This window comes from Entelurus aequoreus, linkage group LG10 (assembly GCF_033978785.1).
Source record: "Entelurus aequoreus isolate RoL-2023_Sb linkage group LG10, RoL_Eaeq_v1.1, whole genome shotgun sequence".
Lineage (NCBI taxonomy): Eukaryota > Metazoa > Chordata > Actinopteri > Syngnathiformes > Syngnathidae > Entelurus > Entelurus aequoreus.
Genome location: NC_084740.1, coordinates 75,571,651 through 75,595,848, shown reverse-complemented (window position 1 = coordinate 75,595,848; position 24,198 = coordinate 75,571,651). Strand labels below are relative to the sequence as shown.

The window sequence follows — 24,198 nt, the reverse complement described above, 5'->3', positions numbered from 1 at the left end:
AGAAGGAAAAAAACATATATAAGTCGCACTGGAGTATAAGTCGCATTTTTTGGGGAAATGTATTTGATAAAAGCCAACACCAAGAATAGACATTTGAAAGGCAATTTCAAATAAATAAAGAATAGTGAACAACAGGCTGAATAAGTGTACGTTATATGAGGCATAAATAACCAACTGAGAACGTGCCTGGTATGTTAACGTAACATATTATGGTAAGAGTCATTCAAATAACTATAACATATAGAACATGCTATACGTTTACCAAACAATCTGTCACTCCTAATCGCTAAATCCCATGAAATCTTATACGTCTAGTCTCTTACGTGAATGAGATAAATAATATTATTTGATATTTTACGCTAATGTGTTAATAATTTCACACATAAGTCGCTCCTGAGTATAAGTCGCACCCCCGGCCAAACTATGCAAAAAACTGCGACTTATAGTCCGAAAAATACGGTAGTAGTCATATTAAATATATATACACTACCGTTCAAAAGTTTGGGGTCACCCAAACAATTTTGTGGAATAGCCTTCATTTCTAAGAACAAGAATAGACTGTCGAGTTTCAGATGAAAGTTCTCTTTTTCTGGCCATTTTGAGTGTTTAATTGACCCCACAAATGTGATGCTCCAGAAACTCAATCTGCTCAAAGGAAGGTCAGTTTTGTAGCTTCTGTAACGAGCTAAACTGTTTTCAGATGTGTGAACATGATTGCACAAGGGTTTTCTAATCATCAATTAGCCTTCTGAGCCAATGAGCAAACACATTGTACCATTAGAACACTGGAGTGATAGTTGCTGGAAATGGGCCTCTATACACCTATGTAGATATTGCACCAAAAACCAGACATTTGCAGCTAGAATAGTCATTTACCACATTAGCAATGTATAGAGTGTATTTCTTTCAAGTTAAGACTAGTTTAAAGCAGCGCTTTTCCTTCAAAAATAATGTGACCCCAAACTTTTGAACGGTAGTGTATATATATATTTTTTTCTTTATAAATCAAGGTTATCAAATGCATGACTTTTCTTTGGTAGAAATGTAAATATTTGTACTTTTTATTTTATTTTATTGAGGTTATAAAATGCATGATTTTTCTTCGGTAGAAATGTAAATATTTTTACTTTTTATTTTATCGAGGTTATAAAATGCATGATTTTTCTTGATTTGTTTGGGGGGGGGGACATGCAAAATGAGAATCTGCGTGTTGATAAAGTGGAAGTTTTCCCGTGTTAATAATTTCACACATAAGTCGCTCCTGAGTATAAGTCGCACCCCCGGCCAAACTATGAAAAAAACTGCGACTTATAGTCCGAAAAATACGGTATATGTCATTTCCTGCGTTGAAGTTTCAAATAAGTACTAAAAACAGACACACGTCATCTATTGCATTCAAATGTATTGTGACACTAGAGGTATAAAAAGCATCCATAACTGAGGTCAAAGCATTATATAGTAAAGTTGTCAATTACATGGCGTCTTTCAACCCGCTGTCCAATGGCGTAGCACCGTGTCATTAATTATTAAAAACTCAGTCCCTTTGTAGGTGGTCCACAACATCAAGACGCAAACTGGGACATGAAGGCCACGGCCTGGTGAATGTCGTCCGCCAGCTCGTCCGGTAACGACAACACCGCCGACGTCAAACCGTGAGTGACTTCCAGTATCCTACACCAAGAAACGTACGTTATTTTATTCTAATGGACCGGTGTTGATACACGAGGACACTTGAACTCACCAGTCGATGTAATGAGCAGCCAGCTGAGGCTCATGCCTGGAACCGTCCTCCACCACCAGAGACTGCTTCATGTGCTTGAAGTTGGCTTCTATGTCCTTCTTGGTCTCCGTGAAAAGCTGGACTCCTCGGAAGGAGCTGACTACTTGCTGCAAAACAAGGCAGTGAAGTCAGGTCTAATAGCTGGTGACGCACGTGTGAGCCATTCTCCTTACGTATAGAACAGAGAGCTGGTGGGCGATGTACTTATGACTTCCCAGGTGGCGGATGTCCTCCTCCAGCTGCTGACTCAGCACCAAGATCTGATTCAGTTTGCCGATGTGCGACCAGTAGTCTGCAAGAGATGCATCGGCTAGCAGTGCAACATACAACGTTATCATGGACGCCCCTGCTTATTTCAGCAAGACAATGCTAAGGCACGTGTTACAACAGCTTGGCTTCATAGTAAAAGAGTGCGGGTACTAGACTGGCCTGCCTGTAGTCCAGACCTGTCTCCCGTTGAAAATGTGTAGCGCATTATGAAGCCTAAAATACTTAAGCTGTACATCAAGGAAGAATGCAGGGTTTCCCACACATTCATTTATTTGTGGCGGCCCGCCACGAAAGAATTACGTCCGCCACAAATAAAAATTTTTTTTAAAAATAAATAAATTAAATTAAAAATTTAAAAAAAAAATAAAACATTTTTTGTTCTCTCCAGCTTCTCAGGCAAATCATATAGTTGATGTAGATGCCCATATCGGCTGTTCAGATTTACTTTACAAAAGAGAAGTGTAGGATACTTCTCTTGTTGCCTTATTTGTATTTGACTTTATTAAATGTATTTATATTAGAAACACAACATGTGTATATAACAAAGGGTGCAAAGTCTGCAGGCAGTAGGAAACACATGGTTAAGTGTAGGGAGTAAAACTGATGGCAGTCTAAAGTTCAAGATTTTTGGAGCTCTTTGTTCAGTGGATCAGATGTTTGATGAAGCTCTGTGTCTATCTACCACCACTACTGTTTTCTGTTTATTTGTTACTGACTGTGGCAGGACACCTCTGCCTCTGTTTCACTTTATGTTGCTGGTAAATAATATGGTTGTAGTAGTAGGCTAAAGTTAAATTATTTAGTATGCACTAATTAAAGGGGCAGAGCTTTGAGACATTTTAGCTTTTATATTTTATATGATATATTTTTTGTAAGAACCACAATTAATAAATATATTTCAGTGAATAACTTATTGTTCAAATCTGTATATAAATATGTACATAAAGTGTTGTAATTATATTGTAAAATGGATGGATGGATGGACGTTTAAAACAAAACTGTTATTATTAATTAGTAAGTATACATTTTTTTAGCCTTTTTAGAGAAAATCAAATCATTGTAGTAAATTATGCAAATTACTCGATTATATCATGGTGACCACGCCCATAGCCACGCCCCCACCGCCACAGGTATCTTGGCAGTTTATGGGAAACACTGGAATGGGAAATAATTCCACCTGAAAAGCTTCAAAAATGTGTCTCCTCAGTTCCCAAACGTTTACTGAGTGTTGTTAAAAGGAAAGGCCATGTAACACAGTGGTAAAAATGCCCCTGTGCCAACTTTTTTTGAAATGTGTTGCTGCCATTGAATTCCAAGTTAATGATTATTTGCACAAAAAAAATAACTTTCTCAGTTCGAACATTAAATATCTTGTCTTTGCAGTCTATTCAATCGAATATAAGTTGAAAAGGATTTGCAAATCATTGTATTCTGTTTTTATTTACCATTTACACAACGTGACAACTTCACTGGATTTGGGTTTTGTATTTTATGCACTTGCTTTAATATCATTTAGCTTTGTGGGTTCTGTGTGAAAGGCAAACGTGGCGATGTTGCTGCAATCACTACATTGTGCAAAGCTGAGATGTTTCTGCCTTTCAAATGGTTTCCTGCTTTGAATGAACAAAGTAGACACGACAATTTTCCACCTTCAGGGGTAATGTGAGAGCCGTGTGAAAGGGTAGTCTGTTAAGCCGGGAATGGAGTGTAAAGTTTACCACTTAAAACGCACCATCCAGTTGAGTTGAAAGCATTTGTTGATGTCCAACAAGTAACAAAAAATAATCCCACGTTAATTAAAATGCAAAGTAAAGCCTATTTAATAGAAATATTATTTGTTACAATATTATGCGCCCCCCCCTCCCCCCGCACGGTGCGCCCCCCTCCCTTCCCGTATCATGACTCTTTTTGTACGTCACCACATCAAAAAATCAACACAAGATGTCAAAACGGCCAAAACTGTCAGGTGCCCAGGGAAGAAAAAATAGAAAAGAAGAGGAGGAGAAACGAGAAAAAGACAGAGGTAGCAGGTAGGTAACGTTAGCCTACATGAAATTATTTGTCTGTTAGAGAATGTGATAGTAACCTGGCTTTTTAGCATTAAGCTAATGTTACATGATTCGGCAATTGCTAATCAATAAATAGCTAGTTATGTTTTAACGTCGGGTTAATATTGTAGAGGGGGCTAAATTGTTATGGAAAATAATAATGTAACGTTAGGTAATTACAGTACTACCACCTTACATTCCTCAGGGACATTTGTATTAAATCTTTTAAGCAGGTGTTTTTTGTTTACATTGTTATTGCCTTCTGGTTAGCTAATGTTTGCCCTGCAGGTAATAGTCACTTTTCCACCCTTTTATATATTAGGTATAGTTGTAAGACTAGTTGTTAAAGTGCACATCATTAATGTTAATTAAGCAATATCACATGAGAGGGAATGCTGTTTTTTAATTTGAGCACTGCTGTGATTCGGTTAAAGATAATCATAACATAACATTCTCATATAATATGTTAATTTGCTTTCTTTAAGTAAAAAAAAAAAGGTCAAAGACAAAGCTATTCGGTTTCTTGTGAGTATATACACTTCACTGCCGATGTGGGGGGGCGCCACCTAAAATCTTGCCTAGGGCGCCAGATTGGTTAGGGCCAGGCCTGTGTTTGTATGTCAATTGGCTCCACTACTGGGTGTATTTAACAATAAAAATAAAAATAAAATACGAAATAAAATCTGTTAGAATAATTGTTTGTAAGTTATCACAAAAAACTTTGTGTTGAAATGAGTTCCAGGCAAAAGGACAGGGGCTGTCTTTGAGGCCTACCAAGAGTAAGGCTCGTAAAACTCCACTGTGTAAGGGGGAGAGCCACACTAGAGACTTAGACTTAGACAAACTTTAATGATCCATCCATCCATCCATTTTCTACCGCTTGGCCCGTTCGGGGTCGTGGGGGGTGCTGGAGCCTATCTCAGCTGCATTCGGGCGGAAGGCGGGGTACACCCTGGACAAGTCGCCACCTCATCGCAGGGCCAACACAGATAGACAGACAACATTCACACATTACGGCCAATTTAGTGTTGCCAATCAACCTATCCCCAGGTGCATGTCTCTAACTTTAATGATCCACAAGGGAAATTGTTCAACACAGTAGCTCAGTTACAATGATGGAAAGTGTAAGGATGGAAAGGACAATGCAGGTATAAATAGACTAATATAGCGATAAAAAAATCGAACATATATACGAATATATATATAATATGTGCACAGCATATTATATATACAGATATCAGTGTTTCCCATAAACTGCCAAGATACCTGTGGCGGTGGGGGCGTGGCTATGGGCGTGGTTATGGGCGTGGTTACCATGACATCATCGAGTAATTTGCATAATTTACTACAATGATATGATTTTCTCTAAAAAGGCTAAAAAAATGTATACTTACTAATTAATAATAACAGTTTTGTTTTAAACGTCCATCCATCCATCCATTTTACAATATAATTACAACACTTTATGTACATATTTATATACAGATTTGAACAATAAGTTATTCACTGAAATATATTTATTAATTGTGGTTCTTACAAAAAATATATCTTATAAAAATATAAAAGCTAAAATGTCTCTTAAAGCTCTGCCCCTTTAATTAGTGCATACTAAATAATTGAACTTTAGCCTACTACTACAACCATATTATTTACCAGCAACATAAAGTGAAACAGAGGCAGAGGTGTCCTGCCACAGTCAGTAACAAAATAAACAGAAAACAGTAGTGGTGGTAGATAGACACAGAGCTTCATCAAACATCTGATCCACTGAACAAAGAGCTCCAAAAATCTTGATCCTACACTTCTCTTTTGTAAAGTAAATCTGAACAGCCGATATGGGCATCTACATCAACTATATGATTTGCCTGAGAAGCTGGACAGGAAAAAAAATAAATAAAATAAAATAAAAAATAAAAAAAAAGTTTTTTTGTGGCGGCCTTAATTCTTTCGTGGCGGGCCGCCACAAATAAATGAATGTGTGGGAAACACTGGATATATTATATTATGTCTATAACATTAATACAATATATACCAATGACCATGTACAATATTACAGTATATGTGACAGCAGCAGCATACAATAGAGAGCAGATCCAGCAGAAAATAGAAAATAGACATTAAAAACAAAGAGAAGGGTTTTCTGTTTTCTCTCATGTATGGTAATCAACAGAAGGATGTTGTTCTGGCCCAAGGACTTCAGAGCGGAGAGATGACAGGATCTGCCCAATTTCCAGACAAACTCTTTTTGAACTATTTTATGGACCTCTTTTTGAACTATTTTACGAACTCTTTTTGAACTGACCTTTCCTGTGAATTTTTTTACAACCTTTTCTGTGAACGTTTTTGCGACCTTTGTCCTTTGGAAACAGCGGTGCCTGAACCTGTCATCTTCATTGTTTCGTTGCTTTCATGAACACATTTTTATTTTTCCATTATTTCTTACGGAAAAATGTGTTTCCAGCATGTTGTAGATGTAAATTCAAAAGTTTTGTATGTTAATCATTGTGCTAAGGTGGCTCCAGTGAGTTGTGTTCATGGTTATTAATATGAAAAAAAATATCAAAAGCCAATTTCCTTGAGTCCCACCCTTACCGTCCATCGGCGGCCTCTCCAGCATGTCCACAGGGCTGCCTTGAATGAGAAACACCTCCACACGTGGAAACATGGCCGACAGACCCACCATGTCCAAGTAGTCCTTTAAAGGAGACGTGTAAATATTAATACATTCATATTGATCAATATGGGCCTGCTGCTAAGCACCCATTCACATGCTGCAAAGCAGCCCATATTAATATTGCTTGGACTAATACAGACCTGGGCATTATGCGGCCCGCGGGCCACATCCGGCCCGCGTGAGGCCAATCATAAATTACAAAATACATTTAAAAAAGTATCTATATCGAGTGTGCAATACAACGGTGCTGCTTTTGTTTTGAAAAGCGTTATTTGTATTACTTCCGTGTGGACGTGTGCTCGTGTGTGATTGTGAGTGAATGTGAACGGCGGCAATCACAAATGACAAAATAAATTTTAAAAAACATCTATGTCGTGCGTGCAATACAACTGTGCTGCTTTTATTTTGAAAAAGTGTTATTTATGGACGTATGTGAGTGAAGGTGCACAGCGACAAGTGATGCCCGGTTACCCCCGAGATGTCAGCTCACGCTAAAAAGTAGAGATGTCAGGCCGATATTATCGGCCGATAAATGCTTTAAAATGTAATATCGGAAATTATCGGTATCGTTTTTTTTATTATCAGTATCGTTTATTTATTTATTTTTTTTTTTATTAAATCAACATAGAAAACATAAGATATACTTACAATTAGTGCACCAACCCAAAAAAAACTCCCTCCCCCATTTACACTCATTCACACAAAAGGGTTGTTTCTTTCTGTTATTAATATTCTGGTTCCTACATTATATATCAACATATATCAATACAGTCTGCAAGGGATACAGTCCGTAAGCACACATGATTGTGCGTGCTGCTGGTCCACTAATAATACTAACCTTTAACAGTTAATTTTACTCATTTTCATTAATTACTAGTTTCTATGTAACTGTTTTTATATTGTTTTACTTTCTTTTGTATTCAAGAAAATGTTTTTAATTTATTTATCTATCTTATTTTTAAAAAAAAACAACCTTATCTTCACCATACCTGGTTGTCCAAATTAGGCATAATAATGTGTTAATTCCACGACTGTATATATCGGTATCGGTTGATATCGGTATCGGTAATTAAAGAGTTGGACAATATCGGAATATCGGATATCGGCAAAAAGCCATTATCTGACATCCCTACTAAAAAGAGAAAAGTTGATGACGAATGGCGTGTTTTCAACAAGACATGGACTGCCAAGTATTTCTTTACAGAAATTAAAGGTAAAGCCGTGTGCTTAATTTGTGGTACACAGGTTGCTGTGTTTAAAGAATATCATTTGAATCGCCACTACACGACGAAGCACGAGGAAAAATACCGGAATCTGTCTGATGGAGCGCGCAAGGGAGGCTGATGCGTTGATGGTAAAACTGTTTCGTCATTTCTCACAAAATCGCCAGAAAAAGTAAGGCGTTTTCTGACGGAGAGTTTATTAAGGAGTGCTTATTGGACTCTGTTGCGCCGATATGCGCGTAAAAGAGGGGCGCATTCGAGAACGTGTCACTCTCCCGCCGCACTGTAACGAGGCGGGTTGAGACCATCGCTGGAAACTTGGGAGCTTCAGCTGAAAAACAGAACGGCCGACTTTGACTGTTTTTCGCTGGCTTTGGATGAGAGCTGCGATGTACGTGACACCGCCCAGCTGCTCATCTTCTTACGTGGGATAACTGCAGACTTTCAAATCACGGAGGAGCTGGCAGCCGTGCAGTCAATTAAAGGGACAATCACAGGTAATGACTTGTTCACATAGGTAAATGCGTGTTTGGACATGTTAGGACTGAAATGGGACAAGCTGGCAGGTGTGACAACAGATGGTTGTCCAAATCTGACGGGGAAAAATGTTGGGCTTTTAAAGAGGATGCAGGATAAAGTGACAGAAATTAACTCTGTGCAGAAATTGACATTTTTGCATTGTATTGTACATCAGGAAGTGTTGTGTAAGACAGTGTTAAAAATAAAACCATCAAAAGCAATCTGCTTTTGTATAAAGTTAAGTTAGGTTAAATGAAATTATTATTATTATTAATAATTATTATTATTATTATTATTATTTATCTTATGGTCCATCAAAAATAATACAGAGCAAAATTTCATTGAAATATTGTCGATGTGGCCCTCCAGCAGTGCTCGGGTTGCTCATGCGGCCCCCCGTAAAAAATGAATTGCCCACCCCTGGACTAATCCCAAATTTTTCTTCTATCTTATTCTGCCGGGTTTAATACGGAACAAACTGGGCAAAGAACCTGAACATATCCTACATTGGTTGGAGAGGTCTGGATTGCGCCTTCGATGCCACTTAATTTCTGGAACATTTCGTGTTACCATGGCAACGCTATTAAGGGAAAAAAACCTCCGTGGGACCATTGATTAGGTACACATGGCCCTATTGATTAGGTACGCAACCCTACAATGGGGGATTTTTTTCCGGAAACAGCCGAATGAGGCAACATTCCTTCCTCTTAGTTTCCTCATTTCTCAAGCGATTTAAACTATTCCAACATCTAAACTTACAGTACATGCTATCTTGATTAGTGCTAGCATGCTAACTATTAGCATTTTAAGAGTTTAACTACTTTACTCATATAAAAATACAAATATCTACCAGACATGGTGTAGGAACATTATAGAACTGCCTGACCACTTTTGGTATTTCCTCTTATCTGGAAACACTTTATACTAGCATTTTAGAAAATGTATGTTTAAACCTAAAAATCATGGATGTCGATACTTTGCGCCATCTTAAAAGTATGCTAACTTTTCCTACGTTATCATGCTATTGTTAGCATGCTAACCTTTTATGATAGAATTTTAGATAGTTTTGATAATCCAAACCTAAAATCCATTGGTTTTGAGTAGAGATGTCCGATAATATCGGTCTGCCGATATTATCGGCCGATAAATGCGTTAAAATGTAATATCGGAAATTATCGGTATCGGTTTTTTTATTATCAGTATCTTTTTTTTTTTTTTTTTTTAATTAAATCCACATAAAAAACACAAGATACACTTACAATTAGTGCACCAACCCAAAAAACCTCCCTCCCCCATTTACACTCATTCACACAAAAGGGTTGTTTCTTTCTGTTATTAATATTCTGCTTCCTACATTATATATCAATATATATCAATACAGTCTGCAAGGGATACAGTCCGTAAGCACACATGATTGTGCGTGCTGCTGGTCCACTAATAATACTAACCTTTAACAGTTAATTTTACAAATTTTCATTAATTACTAGTTTCTATGTAACTGTTTTTATATTGTTTTACTTTCTTTTTTATTCAAGAAAATGTTTTTAATTTATTTATCTTATTTTATTTGATTCATTTTTTTTAAAAAGTACCTTATCTTCACCATACCTGGTTGTCCAAATTAGGCATAATAATGTGTTAATTCCACGACTGCATATATCGGTTGATATCGGTATCGGTTGATATCGGTATCGGTAATTAAAGAGTTGGACAATATCGGCATATCGGATATCGGCAAAAAGCCATTATCGGACATCCTTAGTTTTGAGATATGTCACCATCTTGCAAGTATCCTAACTGTTCCCATTATAACACGCTAATGTTAGCATGCTAACATTTTATGCCAGATTTTAGCTTGAAACAACCCCGGGTTAAAAGATTCACAACCCAGATAGATAGATAGTACTTTATTGACTTAGCAGGCCTATCAAAATTACTGACTGAATGTTGTAGTTACTATATATCATTCTGTGTGAGATGTGATACCTCCAGCTGTGGCATTGGCTTAGGCAGATGTTCAAGGCACTGCAGCATCTGGTCCAGAATGTTCGATCCTGTAAGATGATAGCCCAAACCATTTAAACAAGAACTCTGGCACAATTTAGAAGGTTATACACTGACCTCCAGCCTGGAACGTGTCTGACTCCTCAGGGTTACAGCCTTGCCCTATCTGCTCCTGGAACTGTCAAATAGAGAATATCTTTTTTTTTTTAAAGTGAAATGGCTAAATGTATATTTTAGTCATCTCTTGTCTAACAACAATTTTATTCTAAGTGCTTTGTATGTGGATTTTGTTCTTAACTGTCTGGGCCTGTTCTGTGTCTAAAGATAAGACACTTTAATAGACCTCTGCTAAAATCCTCTGGCCCTGCTTGGTTCTTCTTACACCCTAACCCCCATCTTCCCAAATCATAGGACAAAGACTGTGGTGGTGCCTAAGATCATTAATTTATATTATTTTTGTCTTTTGGTCAAAAGGTTACTCTCCGAATGGGTTTATTTTGTGATTGATGCTGTATTGCTGCCTTTCCCAAGATTTAACCAAAACATTCCTGTTCACAATCAGATTGAGTTGCCCAAAACTGGCCACGTCCGCCAACCCGTCCTCTCTTTTCCCACAATGCCAAAGCGGATAAAAGATCTGGAAGGGTTTACTCATACTTGCCAAACTTGAGACCTCCGAATTCGGGAGATGGGGGGGGCGGCGGGGTTGAGGTGGGCGGGGTTTGGTAGGGTGGGGGTGTATATTGTAGCGTCCCAGAAGAGTTAGTGCTGCAAGGGGTTCTGGGTATTTGTTCTGTTGTGTTTATGTTGTGTTACGGAAATGTGTTTGTCATTCTTGTTTGGTGTGGGTTCACAGTGTGGCGCATATTTGTAACAGTGTTAAAGTTGTTTATACGGTCACCCTCAGTGTGACTTGTATGGCTGTTGATCAAGTATGCCTTGCATACACTTGTGTGTGTGTAAAAGCTGCATATATTATGTGACTGGGCCGGCACGCTGTTTGAATGGAGGAAAAGCGGACATGACGACAGGTTGTAGAGGACGCTAAAGGCAGTGCCATAAAGGCACGCCCCCAATATTGTTGTCCAGGTGGAAATCGGGAGAAATTCGGGGGAATGGTTGCCCCGGGAGATTTTCGGGAGGGGCACTGAAATTCGGGAGTCTCCCGGGAAAATCGGGAGGGGTTGGCAAGTATGGGTTTACTTTGTCTCTCTCTCGCTCTCTCTCTTCCATCTTCTGTAAGCAGCGTACAGGCTTGCCTCTCTGCAAATTGATTTTATTTGAGATCTATGATAAATAATTAAAATACCTTAGCTTTCTCCGGACGTTTCTTTATTAAATAGGGGCGTCATGTGATCCTTGCCTAACTTAACTTCAGTTATATTATTCACCTTTTGTTTACTTTATTACAGAACAGAAACAATGCGTTGACAAAAACTCTTCTTCAAAAATGCACGTTTCCTCCATTCCGGTGTGGAGGCCACAACAGGGAGGCAAAAATGTTTCTAGGTCTTTTTTTTTAAATATTGGATGAAATAATTTTTCAGTACAGTTGGGATATATAAATAGTGTCATAAAATGCCATACTTTTTCATATTTTGCCACAATCAACATATTTATGACCCCTTTATTGTGGGTGGCGTGGCTCAGATGGTAGAGCATCATCCAGAAACTCCTGGTACAGACCCAGCTTCTGCCGTACGAGTCACTGCCGTTGTGCCCTTGGGCAAGACACTTCAGCCGCTTTTCTCCCAGGCCACCACACTGGTGTATGAATGCGTGAGGAAGGACTGCCGGTATTATCGGCCGATAAATGCTTTAAAATGTAATATCGGAAATTATCGGTATCGGTTTTAAAATTATCGGTATCAACAAGCAAAATTTAAGACTTTTTAAAACGCCGCTACACACGTAGCGAGAAGTACAGAGCGCCAATAAACCTTAAAGGCACTGCCTTTGTGTCCTGGCCCAGTCACACAATATCTACGGCAGGGGTCACCAACGTGGTGCCCGCGGGCACCAGGTAGCCCGTAAGGACCAGATGAGTAGCCCGCTGGCCTGTTCTAAAAATAGCTCAAATAGCAGCACTTATCAGTGAGCTGCCTGTATTTTTTAAATTTTATTTATTTACTAACAAGCTGGTCTCACTTTGCCCGACATTTTTAATTCTAAGAGAGACAAAACTCAAATAGAATTTGAAAATCCAAGAAAATATTTTAAAGACTTGGTCTTCTTTTGTTTAAATAAATTCATTAATTTTTTTACTTTGCTTCTTATAACTTTCAGAAAGATCATTTTAGAGAAAAAATAAAAACCTTAAAAATGATTTTAGGATTTTTAAACACATATACCTTTTTACCTTTTATATTCCTTCCTCTTCTTTCCTGACAATTTAAATCAATGTTCAAGTAAAAAAAAAATTTTTATTGTAAAGAATAATAAATAAATTTTAATTTAATTTTTCATTTTAGCTTCTGTTTTTTCGACAAAGAATATTTGTGAAATATTTCTTCAAACTTATTATGATTAAAATTCAAAAAAATTATTCTGGCAAATCCAGAAAATCTGTAGAATCAAATTGAAATCTTATTTCAAAGTCTTTTGAATTTATTTTAAAATTTTTGTTCTGGAAAATCTAGAAAAAATAATGATTTGTCTTTGTTAGAAATATAGCTTGGTCCAATTTGTTATATATTCTAACAAAGTGTAGATTGGATTTTAACCAATTTAAAAAATGTCATCAAAATTCTAAAATTAATCTTAATCAGGAAAAATTACTAATATATATCGGTATCGGTTGATATCCGAATCGGTAAGTAAGAGTTGGACAATATCGGAATATCGAATATCGGCAAAATAGCCATTATCTTCTTCTTCTCCAGATTTTTGCGCGCTCTACCTTCCACATTTTTCATCCGATTCAAACCGTTCCAACTTCAAACTGTTCAGCCTATTCGGGAATTGCGGGCTTTCCCTCGACAAATCCCCCAAATTCCCAGATTTCCAGGTTTTCCGGGATATTTTTCCCATTCAAAATTAATTGGGCCATTTTTCAAGCCTCCACCATTTCCACTTTTTCCAACCGCTTCAAACCGTTCCACCTTCAACATATTCCACTCATCCTGGACATTCGAACTATCAGTTTTTAAACTTCAAAACAATTCCAAGAATTCCTGTGATTACTCCTCCCACATTTTTCAACCCACTTCAACCGTTCCACCGTCAAAACATTCCTCTTAATTAGGACAAAAAAATATATATATATTTTTTTTTTTAACTGGAAAAATTCCTGGTTTTCCCGAAATTCCATTCCTCAATTCAACTTGTTACTACTTCAACATTTCTCGACTGATTTGAAAAATTCCAAAACCAACCATTTTTTAAAAAAATCTAAATTTTACCAAAATTACCAAAGTTTGGGGAAATTCCCATTGAAATCAATGAGACATTCTTCAAAGTTCTACAACTCCTACATTTGTCATCTGATTCAAACTGTTCCAACTTCAAAATATTCAGCCTGTTTGGGAAATGTGTGATCTACTTCAAAAATTCTAAAAAAATTCCAGGATTTCAGTTCAACTTCAGCATTCCCACGTAATTCCTTCAGGAATTGCCTCATTTAGTTTGTCTATAAAATTGTTATAACTATACCTCTGTATAACATTATACATTTTTTTTCCATAACTTGAGTTGATTTATTTTGGAAAACCTTGTTACATTGTTTAATGCATCCAGCGGGGCATCACAACAAAATGAGGCATAATAATGTGTTCATTCCACCACTGTATATATCGGTATCGGTTGATATCGGAATCGGTAATTAAGAGTTGGACAATATCGGATATCGGCAAAAAAGCCATTATCGGACATCTCAAGCTATGAGTCTAACATTTTAGCTATTTTTGCACTTATTTAGCTAATTTTGCAGCCATAGAGTCATAGAACTTTTTACACGATACATGCTAACTGTTAGCATGCTAGAATAGAATAGAAAGCCCTTATAGTCATTATACAGAGTATAATGAGATTTGGAGAGCAACTCCTTAAAGGCCTACTGAAAGCCACTACTAGCGACCACGCAGTCTGATAGTTTGTATATCAATGATGAAATCTTAACATTGCAACACATGCCAATACGGCCGGGTTAACTTATAAAGTGCAATTTTAAAATTCCCGCCACACGTCCGATTGAAAAAGCCTTGGGAGGATGAGTATGCGCGTGACGTCAATCATTGAACCAGAAGTATTGGTACTCCATTGAATACAATACAAAAAAGCTCTGTTTTCATTTCATAATTCCACAGTATTCTGGACATCTGTATTGGTGAATATTTTGCAATTTGTTTAATGAACAAAGGAGGCTGCAAAGAAGAACGTTGTAGGTGGGATCGGTGTATAGCGGCGGCTGTAGCAACACAACAAGGATTACTCACTTGGATAGCAGACGCGCTAGCCGATGCTAACCGGCCACCGCACGGATGATCGGGTGAAGTCCTTCGTCGCGCCGTCAATCGCTGGAACGCAGGTGAGCACGGGTGTTGATGAGCTGGGCAGATGAGGGCTGGCTGGCGTAGGTGGAGCGCTAATGTTTTTATCATAGCTCTGTGAGGTCCGGTTGCTAAGTTGCTAAGTTAGCCTTAGCGTCGTTAGCAACAGCATTGTTAAGGTTTGCCAGGCTGAGATCTATTAACCGTGTAGTTACATGTACATGGTTTAACACTATTGTTGATCTTCTGTCTATCCTTCCAGTCATGGATTTATTTATTTTGTTTCTATCTGCATTTGAGACAGATGCTATCACGTTAGCTCGTAGCTATCACGTTAGCTCGTAGCTAATGCTAATGAGCTTCGTCGATGTATTGTCGTGGAGATACAAGTCACTGTTAATGTCCATTTCGGGTTCTCGACTCTTATTTTCAAGAGGATATAGTATCCGAGGTGGTTTAAAATACAAATCCGTGACCCACAATAGAAAAAGGAGAGAGTGTGGAATCCAATGAGCCAGCTTGTACCTAAGTTACGGTCAGAGCGAAAAAAAATATGTATTTCACTGCATTCTAGTCCGTCACAACGTTCCTCGTCCACAAATCTTTCATCCTCGCTCAAATTAATGGGGTAATGGTCCGAATAGCTGTAGCTGCGTTGAAAATAGGAAAATATGAGGGAGTGAACAACTGACAACGTCATCACGCTACTTCCGGTAGGGGCAAGGTTTTTTTTATCAGAGACCAAAAGTTGCGAACTTTATCGACGTTGTTCTATACAAAAGCCTTTCAGCAAAAATATGGCAATATCGCAAAATGATCAAGTATGACACATAGAATGGATCTGCTATCCCCGTTTAAATAAAAAAAAATCATTTCAGTAGGCCTTTAAGTGCACACATAAATAGCACAAGTAACAGTATAAATACAGAGTATAAAACAGTATCAAAACACAGACTGGTAACCAGAGAAGAGCTACATTGTGAATCTCAAGGATCAGTGCAATTACACATTTTCCATTAGTGCAAATGTTAGCGTTAGCATGCTAACTTTTTATTGCCAATTTCGCAAAGGTTTACCCCAGAGTCGTATAACTTGGGTCTAGGATGAGTTGAATGTGTTGAAGGTGGAATGGTTTGAAAAATGTGAGAAATGTGGACGTTTGAAAAATGGCTAATTAATTTTGAATGGAGAAAATGTACCGGGAAAAACTGCAATTCTGGGAAATCTTGAAATTTGTCAAGGGAAAGCCCGCGATTCCCGAATAGGCTGAACAGTTCGAAGTTGGAACGGTTTGAATCTGGTGAAAATGTGGAAGGTAGAGCGCGCCAAAATCTGGAGAAGAAGAAGAAGTTAAAGAATAAATTGATGAATTTTGGTGTAGAAAACCATATTAACATTGCGAATATATTAGTAGTAATAATAGCAATAAATAAAATAGAATATAGAGTCATACCCCACCCATGCTAACTGTTAGCATGCTAACGTTAACATTTACGAAAGGCATTATTTGTAACTATTTGTAATTATTACTATTAGGAAGAAAATGCCCAAGTATGTAGTTTTGGAGCTACGGAAATAGCTGTCAGTGTAATGCAGCACAACCACAACAACAAACATATGAAAGTATAATTACATATGGATAGGCGAAGTGTGGTGCGTTCACGGTCAGCCTACCTCCTGCATCTGCGCCCTGATGAGGAGGTCCAGCTGCCCGCAGAGACACAGCATCTCCAGAGCCACCTGTTCTGGGGTCAGGTGGAGCGGCACCAGGGGTCTCTTCACCTGTAGCTCCACTGACCCCCGTTCAGTTCAGCCAAGTTAACGCAAAACAATACGCATTTGTGCGTCGGAGAATGCGTTGCCTTACCTTTAAACGCCTCCTCGTGATAGACGCACGGCTGACAGAGCGGCTCCGAAGCACACCCCGCCATGTTTCAGTGCACAAACTTCACTTGGCAAACAATTTGACTACAACGCAGCCATTAGTGAACACAAATGAGTGCAAAATCAGCTGGAGAAATTAAGGCGGCATCGTCTGTCTGGGTGGTGCGTTCGAGGACCTCGTTCATCACCGCGTCGCCATGTCCATCCTTGGTAAAAATGTCTATTCCCGGCATCTGAGGCGGTGATGTTCGGTTATTCTACGTGAGATACACCGGAATGGATGAGTAGAAGCATGCCTAACAACTCCACCCTTCGCCCTGTGGAGCTCCAGCCGCGCACTGCAGTCTGGCGAACCCGGGCCGTGAACGCCCCTCCTCGCTAACATGACGTCATGTTTGGAAGAAGGCGATATCGTTGACAGTTACCTACCTCAATAAATCTAAATATGATGCTTAAGTAAGGTGTTTACTTTAGATTAGTGTTGTCCCGACACTTATATTTCGATACTTTTCCGTACTTTTCTAAATAAAGGGGACCACAAAAAAAATTATTTGAACAACAAATCTTAGGGTACATTAAACATATGTTTATTATTGCTATTTTGTCCTTAAATAAAATAGTGAACATACAAGACAACTTGTCTTTTAGTAGTAAGTAAACAAACAAAGGCTCCTAATTAGTCTGCTGACATATGCAGTAACATATTGTGTCATTTATACACCTATTATTTTGTCAACATTGTTAAGGACAAGTGGTAGAAAATGAATTATTAATCTACTTGTTCATTTAATGTTAATATCTGCTTACTTTCTCACTTCTGTTCAAATGTAATAATCACTTATTCTTCTGTTGTTTGATACTTTACATTAGTTTTGGATGATACCACTAATTTGGGTATCGGTACCCAAATGTATTTTGATACTTTTCGGTACTTTTCAATACTTTTAATAAAAGGGACCACAAAAAATGTCATTATTGGCTTTATTTTAACAAAAAAATCTTACGGTACATTAAACATATGTTTATTATTGCAAGTTTGTCCTTAAATAAAATAGTGAACATACAAGACAACTTTTCTTTTATTAGTAAGGAAGCAAACAAAAGCTCCTAATTAGTCTGCTGACATATGCAGTAACATATTGTGTCATTTATACACCTATTATTTTGTCAACATTATTTAGGAAAAGCGGTAGAAAATGAATTATTTATCTACTTGTTCATTTACTGTTAATATCTGCTTACTTTCACTTTTAACATGTTCTATCTACACTTCTGTTCAAATGTAATAATCACTTATTCTTCTCTTCTTTGATACTTTACATAAGTTTTGGATGATACCACAAAATTGGGTATCAATCCGATACCAAGTAGTTACAGGATCATACATTGGTCATATTCAAAGTCCCCATGTGTCCAGGGACGTATTTCCCGACTTTATAAACATTTAATAATTTTTTTTTTTTTAAATGAAAGATGTGATGTCAAAAAATATCGACGTAATCATAGCAGTATCAACTAGATATGCTACTGTACTTGGTATCAGGTGTAGATCCACCAATGGCATTTGTTTACATTGTGATGCCGGTGAGCTACGGTGTGTAGTGAAGCATGTTTAGCTATTCCTCGTCCTCCAGTGATAATGCTACTTGTAAGAAATGTACTTTTTGTCACCATGGAGGCGAGGATTAGTGATTTAAAAATAGCTATAACACTGCCGACTGCGGATGGATGTTAGCCGCTAGCTAGCTAGCCAGCCATGTCTTAAAGCACCTTTTCAGTCTTATAACTTCACCTTTATCTTTACTTTTTAAGCCAAAACGTCCATTTATCCCTTTTCTGTCTACACACTGTGTCTGCTTGTAAGTACTCTGTGATTGTGCACTGCCGAACATGCTCTTCTGCTTGTAAACCAGCAAAGTCATGACGTGACGACGACGAGAGTGCGGGGGGGTGGACGACCGGTACTTTTCAGAGGCGGTATAGTACCGAACATGATTCATTAGTATCACGGTACTATACTAATACCGGTATACCATACAACCCGAGTTTAGATGACGACTAATTAAAAGCTAAGGTAATTTTTATCGATCATTTTCTGAAAATATTGAACTTTTTGACAGTTTAAAAAAAAATGTTTTGTTTATTTTTACACTAAAAAGGGTAGGTTGTCTAATTTGTCAACTTTATTTAACTTATATTTACAGTTATGTTAGTTTTTTTTAATTTGATGACTACTGAATTAGTTTTTAGACATGTAAACTATCAAAATGATGGAGAAATCATAGAATATGTTGAAAAATTGCACGCTGTTGTGAATGTACGAGATGGAAACCTTCCACATTTTGTACTAAACTACTGAAATGAATTACATTTTTCAAAATATATTTAAATTTTCTCCAGACTTAATGTTAGAAATCCGTTCCAAAATGTCCGAAAGCAATCCAAACCAGACCAAATCGAAGCAAATTATACGATAAGAAAAATTGTTCATCCGTTCCAGACACCTGAATGTGAACACAAAACACATTTAATAGAGAATGTTTATGGTTCTACATGCAAAAAGTGTGTAAAATATATAAATGAACATCACTTTTTATTTGTTGGCTAAGACAGCGATGAAGGGAGAGGGAGGAGGGAAAGTAAGATCCAGCTGGACGCCAACGTCATACTTTTTTTACAAGTTTGAGATTGAAATTAAAAGTGTTTCTCACCTTCTTTATCGGGGTTGATTTTTTTTGGTCCCACGGTGGTTTATTTTGCAGTGGTACTCAAAAAAAAAAAAAAAGCACACAGACAGTGTCACCGATGTGCAAGATTCTTTATTTGGGCACTCAATTCCGCAGAATGATGCGTGAACGGGCGTGTGGCACACTTACTGGCTGTATTGACACTGCACTGATTGTGTTGGTGGTTTATAGTGGCGCTATCTGCTGCATTAAAAAAAAAAAGTCACTACATTTGACCTGCAAATATAAATATAAGATGCAAGTTTTTGTCTAACAAAAAACAGTCCGGGGGTCTCCCTTGTGCTATTTTAGGCTTCATAATGCGCCACACATTTTCCATGTCTAGACTACAGGCAGGCCAGTCTAGTACCCGCACTCTTTTACTACGAAGCCACGTTGATGTAACACGTGGCTTGGCATTGTCTTGCTGAAATAAGCAGGGGCGTCCATGGTAACGTTGCTTGGATGGCAACATATGTTGCTCCAAAACCTGTATGTACCTTTCAGCATTAATGGTGCCTTCACAGATGTGTAAGTTACCCATGTCTTGGGCACTAATACACCCCCATACCATCACACATGCTAGCTTTTACACTTAGCGCCTATAACAATCCGGATGGTTCTTTTTCTCTTTGGTCCGGAGGACACGACGTCCACAGTTTCCAAAAACAATTTGAAATGTGGACTCGTCAGACCACTGAACACTTTTCCACTTTGTATCAGTCCATCTTAGATGAGCTCGGGCCCAGCGAAGCCGGCGGCGTTTCTGGGTGTTGTTGATAAACGGTTTTCGCCTTGCATAGGAGAGTTTTAACTTGCACTTACAGATGTAGCGACCAACTGTAGTTACTGACAGTGGGTTTCTGAAGTGTTCCTGAGCCCATGTGGTGATATCCTTTACACACTGATGTCGCCTGTTGATGCAGTACAGCCTGAGGGATGGAAGGTCACGGGCTTAGCTGCTTACGTGCAGTGATTTCTCCAGATTCTCTGAACCCTTTGATGATATTACGGAGCGTAGATGGTGACTACCCTAAATTCCTTGCAATAGCTGGTTGAGAAATATTGTTCTTAAACAATTTGCTCAGGCATTTGTTGACAAAGTGGTGACCCTCGCCCCATCCTTGTTTGTGAATGACTGAGCATTTCATGGAATCTACTTTTATACCCAATCATGGCACCCACCTGTTCCCAATCAGCCTGTTCACCTGTGGGATGTTCCAAATAAGTGTTTGATGAGCATTCCTCAACTTTATCAGTCTTTTTTGCCACTTGTGCCAGCTTTTTTGAAACATGTTGCAGGCATCAAATTCCAAATGAGATTGGCATGTTAGTAGCCAGCTAGCAATTAGCACACTAGTTGTCAGCTACTGACTATAATGCCAGTTGCAATGTTAGCTAGCGATTGGCACGTTAATTGCCAGCTAGCAATTAGCACACTAGTTGTCAGCTACTGACTATAATGCCAGTTGCAATGTTAGCTAGCGATTGGCACGTTAATTGCCAGCTAGCAATTAGCACACTAGTTGTCAGCTACTGACTAACATGCCAGTTGCAATTTTCGCTAGCGATTGGCACGTTAGTTGCCAGCTAGCAATTAGCACACTAGTTGTCAGCTACTGACTAACATGTCAGTTGCAAAGTTAGCTAGCGATTGGCACGTTAATTTCCAGCTAGCAATTAGCACACTAGTTGTCAGCTACTGACTAACATGCCAGTTGCAATTTTAGCTAACGATTGGCATGTTAGTTGCCAGCTAGCAATTAGCCCACTAGTTGTCAGCTACTGACTAACATGCCAGTTGCAATGTTAGCTAGCGATTGGCACGTTAATTGCCAGCTAGCAATTAGCGCGCTAATTGTCAGCTTAACGTGCCAGTGGCAATGTCAGCTAGCGATTGGCACGTCAGTTGCCAGCTAGCGATTAGCACTGTAGTTGTCAGCTACCAATTAACATGCCAATTGCCAGCTAGAGACTAGCACACTAGATGCCAGCTGGTGATTAAAGCATTAGCTGCCAGCCAGCGATTAGCGTGCTAGTTGTCAGCTACTGACTAACATTATGGTTGCAATGTCAGCTAGCGATTGGCACGTTAGTAGCCAGCTAGCAATTAGCACACTAGTTGTCAGCTACTGACTAACATGCCAGCTGCAATGTCAGCTAGCGATTGGCACGTTAGTTGCCAGCTAGCAATCAGCACACTAGTTGTCAGCCACTGACTAAAATGCCAGTTGCAATGTTATGTAGCGATTGGCACATTAGTTGCCAGCTAGCGATTAGCGCGGTAGTTGTCAGCTACCGATTAACATGCCAATTGCTTGTTAGTGACTAGCACACTAGATGCCAGCTGGTGATTAGAGCAACTTCATTCAGTCCCAGCGGACACTTCCTAAAAAACACTTTGCAGCTTTATCGGTAGGGATGATGTTCGAAACCGATTCTCCCAGATTGTCCGATAAGAAAAGAACCGATTCCATGGACTCGAATCCCTTTTTGAGAACCGGTTCCCGTTATCGAGGCCACTATGGTAAAGAAAAATAGTTGGTTCTTTATTCGAATCCCGTCCCACAAGAAATGCCCTGTGGCACATCACAGGAAATGTCATTTCCTGTGATGTCACACAAGCAGCAAAAATAATGGACCGGAAAAAACGCCTCAAGGCATGGCTATTCACCTATAGCAGGGGTCGGCAACCCAAAATGTTGAAAGAGCCATATTGGACCAAAAATTAAAAGCCAAATTACATACAGATAGTGTGTCATGAGATATAAATTGAATTAAGAGGACTTAAAGGAAACTAAATGAGCTCAAATATAGCTACAGATGAGGCATAATGATGCAATATGTACATATAGCTAGCCTAAATAGCATGTTAGCATCGATTAGCTTGCAGTCATGCAGTGACCAAATATGTCTGATTAGCACTCCACACAAGTCAATAACATCAACAAAACTCACCTTTGTGCATTCATGCACAACGTTAAAAGTTTGGTGGACAAAATGAGACAGAAAAAGAAGTGGCATAAAACACGTCCTAGAAAGTCGGAGAAAGTTATACATGTAAACAAACTACGGTGAGTTCAAGGACCGCCAAAATTAGTAGGACAAAACGGCGCTCGCCAAATACTCGAATCAGTGAAGAATGTTTAATATAAACAGTGTGCTTTATAACAATTAGGGAGGTTTGTGTCATGTTTGTCCTCATACAGAAACCATATTAAAACAAAAACGTTTTTTTTTCCTCATCTTTTTCCATTTTTCTTACATTTTTAAAAAAGCTCCAGAGAGCCACTAAGGCGGCGCTAAAGAGCCGCATGCGGCTCTAGAGCCGTGGGTTGCCGACTCCTGACCTATAGTGATCACAGAGACAGGTTGTTTTTGTGTTACTGTATAACAGGGGTCACCAACACGGTGCCCGTGGGCACCAGGTAGCCCGTAAGGACCAGATGAGTAGCCCGCTGGCCTGTTCTAAAAATAGCTCAAATAGCAGCACTTACCAGTGAGCTGCCTCTATTTTTAAATTGTATTTATTTACTAGCAAGCTGGTCTCACTTTGCTCGACATTTTTAATTCTAAGAGAGACAAAACTCAAATAGAATTTGAAAATCCAAGAAAATATTTTAAAGACTTGGTCTTCACTTGTTTAAATAAATTCATTATTGTTTTACTTTGCTTCTTATAACTTTCAGAAAGACAATTTTAGAAAAAAAATACAACCTTAAAAATTATTTTAGGATTTTTAAACACATATACCTTTTTACCTTTTAGATTCCTTCCTCTTCTTTCCTGACAATTTAAATCAATGTTCAAGTAAATTTATTTTTTATTGTAAAGAATAATAAATACATTTTAATTTAATTCTTCATTTTAGCTTCTGTTTTTTCGACGAAGAATATTTGTGAAATATTTCTTCAAACTTATTAGGATTAAAATTCAAAAAAATTATTCTGGCAAATCTAGAAAATCTGTAGAATCAAATTTAAATCTTATTTCAAAGTCTTTTGAATTTCTTTAAAAAAAAAATGTGTTCTGGAAAATCTAGAAGAAATAATGATTTGTCTTTGTTAGAAATATAGCTTGGTCCAATTTGTTATATATTCTAACAAAGTGCAGATTGGATTTTAACCTATTTAAAACATGTAATCAAAATTCTAAAATTAATCTTAATCAGGAAAAATGACTAATGATGTTCCATAAATGATTTTTTTAATTTTTTCGAAAAGATTCAAATTAGCTAGTTTTTCTCTTCTTTTTTTCGGTTGAATTTTGAATTTTAAAGAGTCGAAATTGAAGATAAACTATGTTTCAAAATGTAATTGTCTTTTTTTTGTGTGTTTTCTCCTCTTTTAAACCATTCAATTATGCGTAAATATAATTAATTATTAATAATAACATAGAGTTAAAGGTAAATTGAGCAAATTGGCTATTTCTGGCAATTTATTTAAGTGTGTATCAAACTGGTAGCCCTTCGCATTAATCAGTACCCAAGAAGTAGCTCTTGGTTCCAAAAAGGTTGGTGACCCCTGCTGTATACATTTGTTTTTCTGAAAAATCCCACTTAATATATTTTGGGTAACAACAGT

At 38.0% G+C, this 24,198-nt stretch overlaps 1 protein-coding gene across 3 annotated transcripts; it reads right to left on the bottom strand.

The window, feature by feature from the left end:
* Positions 1 to 283: 283 nt before the first annotated feature.
* si:ch211-218d20.15 (uncharacterized) lies at positions 284 to 17,250 on the bottom strand. Of its 3 annotated transcripts, none has more exons than XM_062059742.1 (8): positions 16,873 to 17,250; positions 16,680 to 16,798; positions 10,636 to 10,690; positions 10,501 to 10,568; positions 6,691 to 6,793; positions 1,954 to 2,072; positions 1,742 to 1,887; positions 291 to 1,671 (listed from the first exon to the last, which is right to left on the bottom strand). In XM_062059742.1, the coding sequence occupies exons 1-8, from the start codon at positions 16,934 to 16,936 to the stop codon at positions 1,563 to 1,565; spliced, it is 783 nt and encodes a 260-aa protein (XP_061915726.1). In that variant the 5' UTR covers positions 16,937 to 17,250; the 3' UTR covers positions 291 to 1,562. The 3 variants fall into 3 exon arrangements, with proteins under 3 accessions (XP_061915727.1, XP_061915726.1, XP_061915725.1); XM_062059741.1 differs by having other exon boundaries at positions 296 to 1,671; positions 10,636 to 10,696; positions 16,873 to 17,249; XM_062059743.1 differs by lacking the exons at positions 16,680 to 16,798; positions 16,873 to 17,250 and adding an exon at positions 14,952 to 15,151 and having other exon boundaries at positions 284 to 1,671; positions 10,636 to 10,696.
* Positions 17,251 to 24,198: the final 6,948 nt, after the last annotated feature.

Bases quoted from the DNA above. Each gene is read 5' to 3' on its own strand.
- si:ch211-218d20.15 (XM_062059741.1), bottom strand. From the start codon at position 16,936: ATGGCGGGGTGTGCTTCGGAGCCGCTCTGTCAGCCGTGCGTCTATCAC. The intron at 16,799-16,872 runs GTAAGGCAACGC...AACGGGGGTCAG, and splicing joins TCACGAGGAGGCGTTTAAAG to TGGAGCTACAGGTGAAGAGA. The intron at 10,569-10,635 runs GTCAGTGTATAA...ATCATCTTACAG, and splicing joins AGACACGTTCCAGGCTGGAG to GATCGAACATTCTGGACCAG.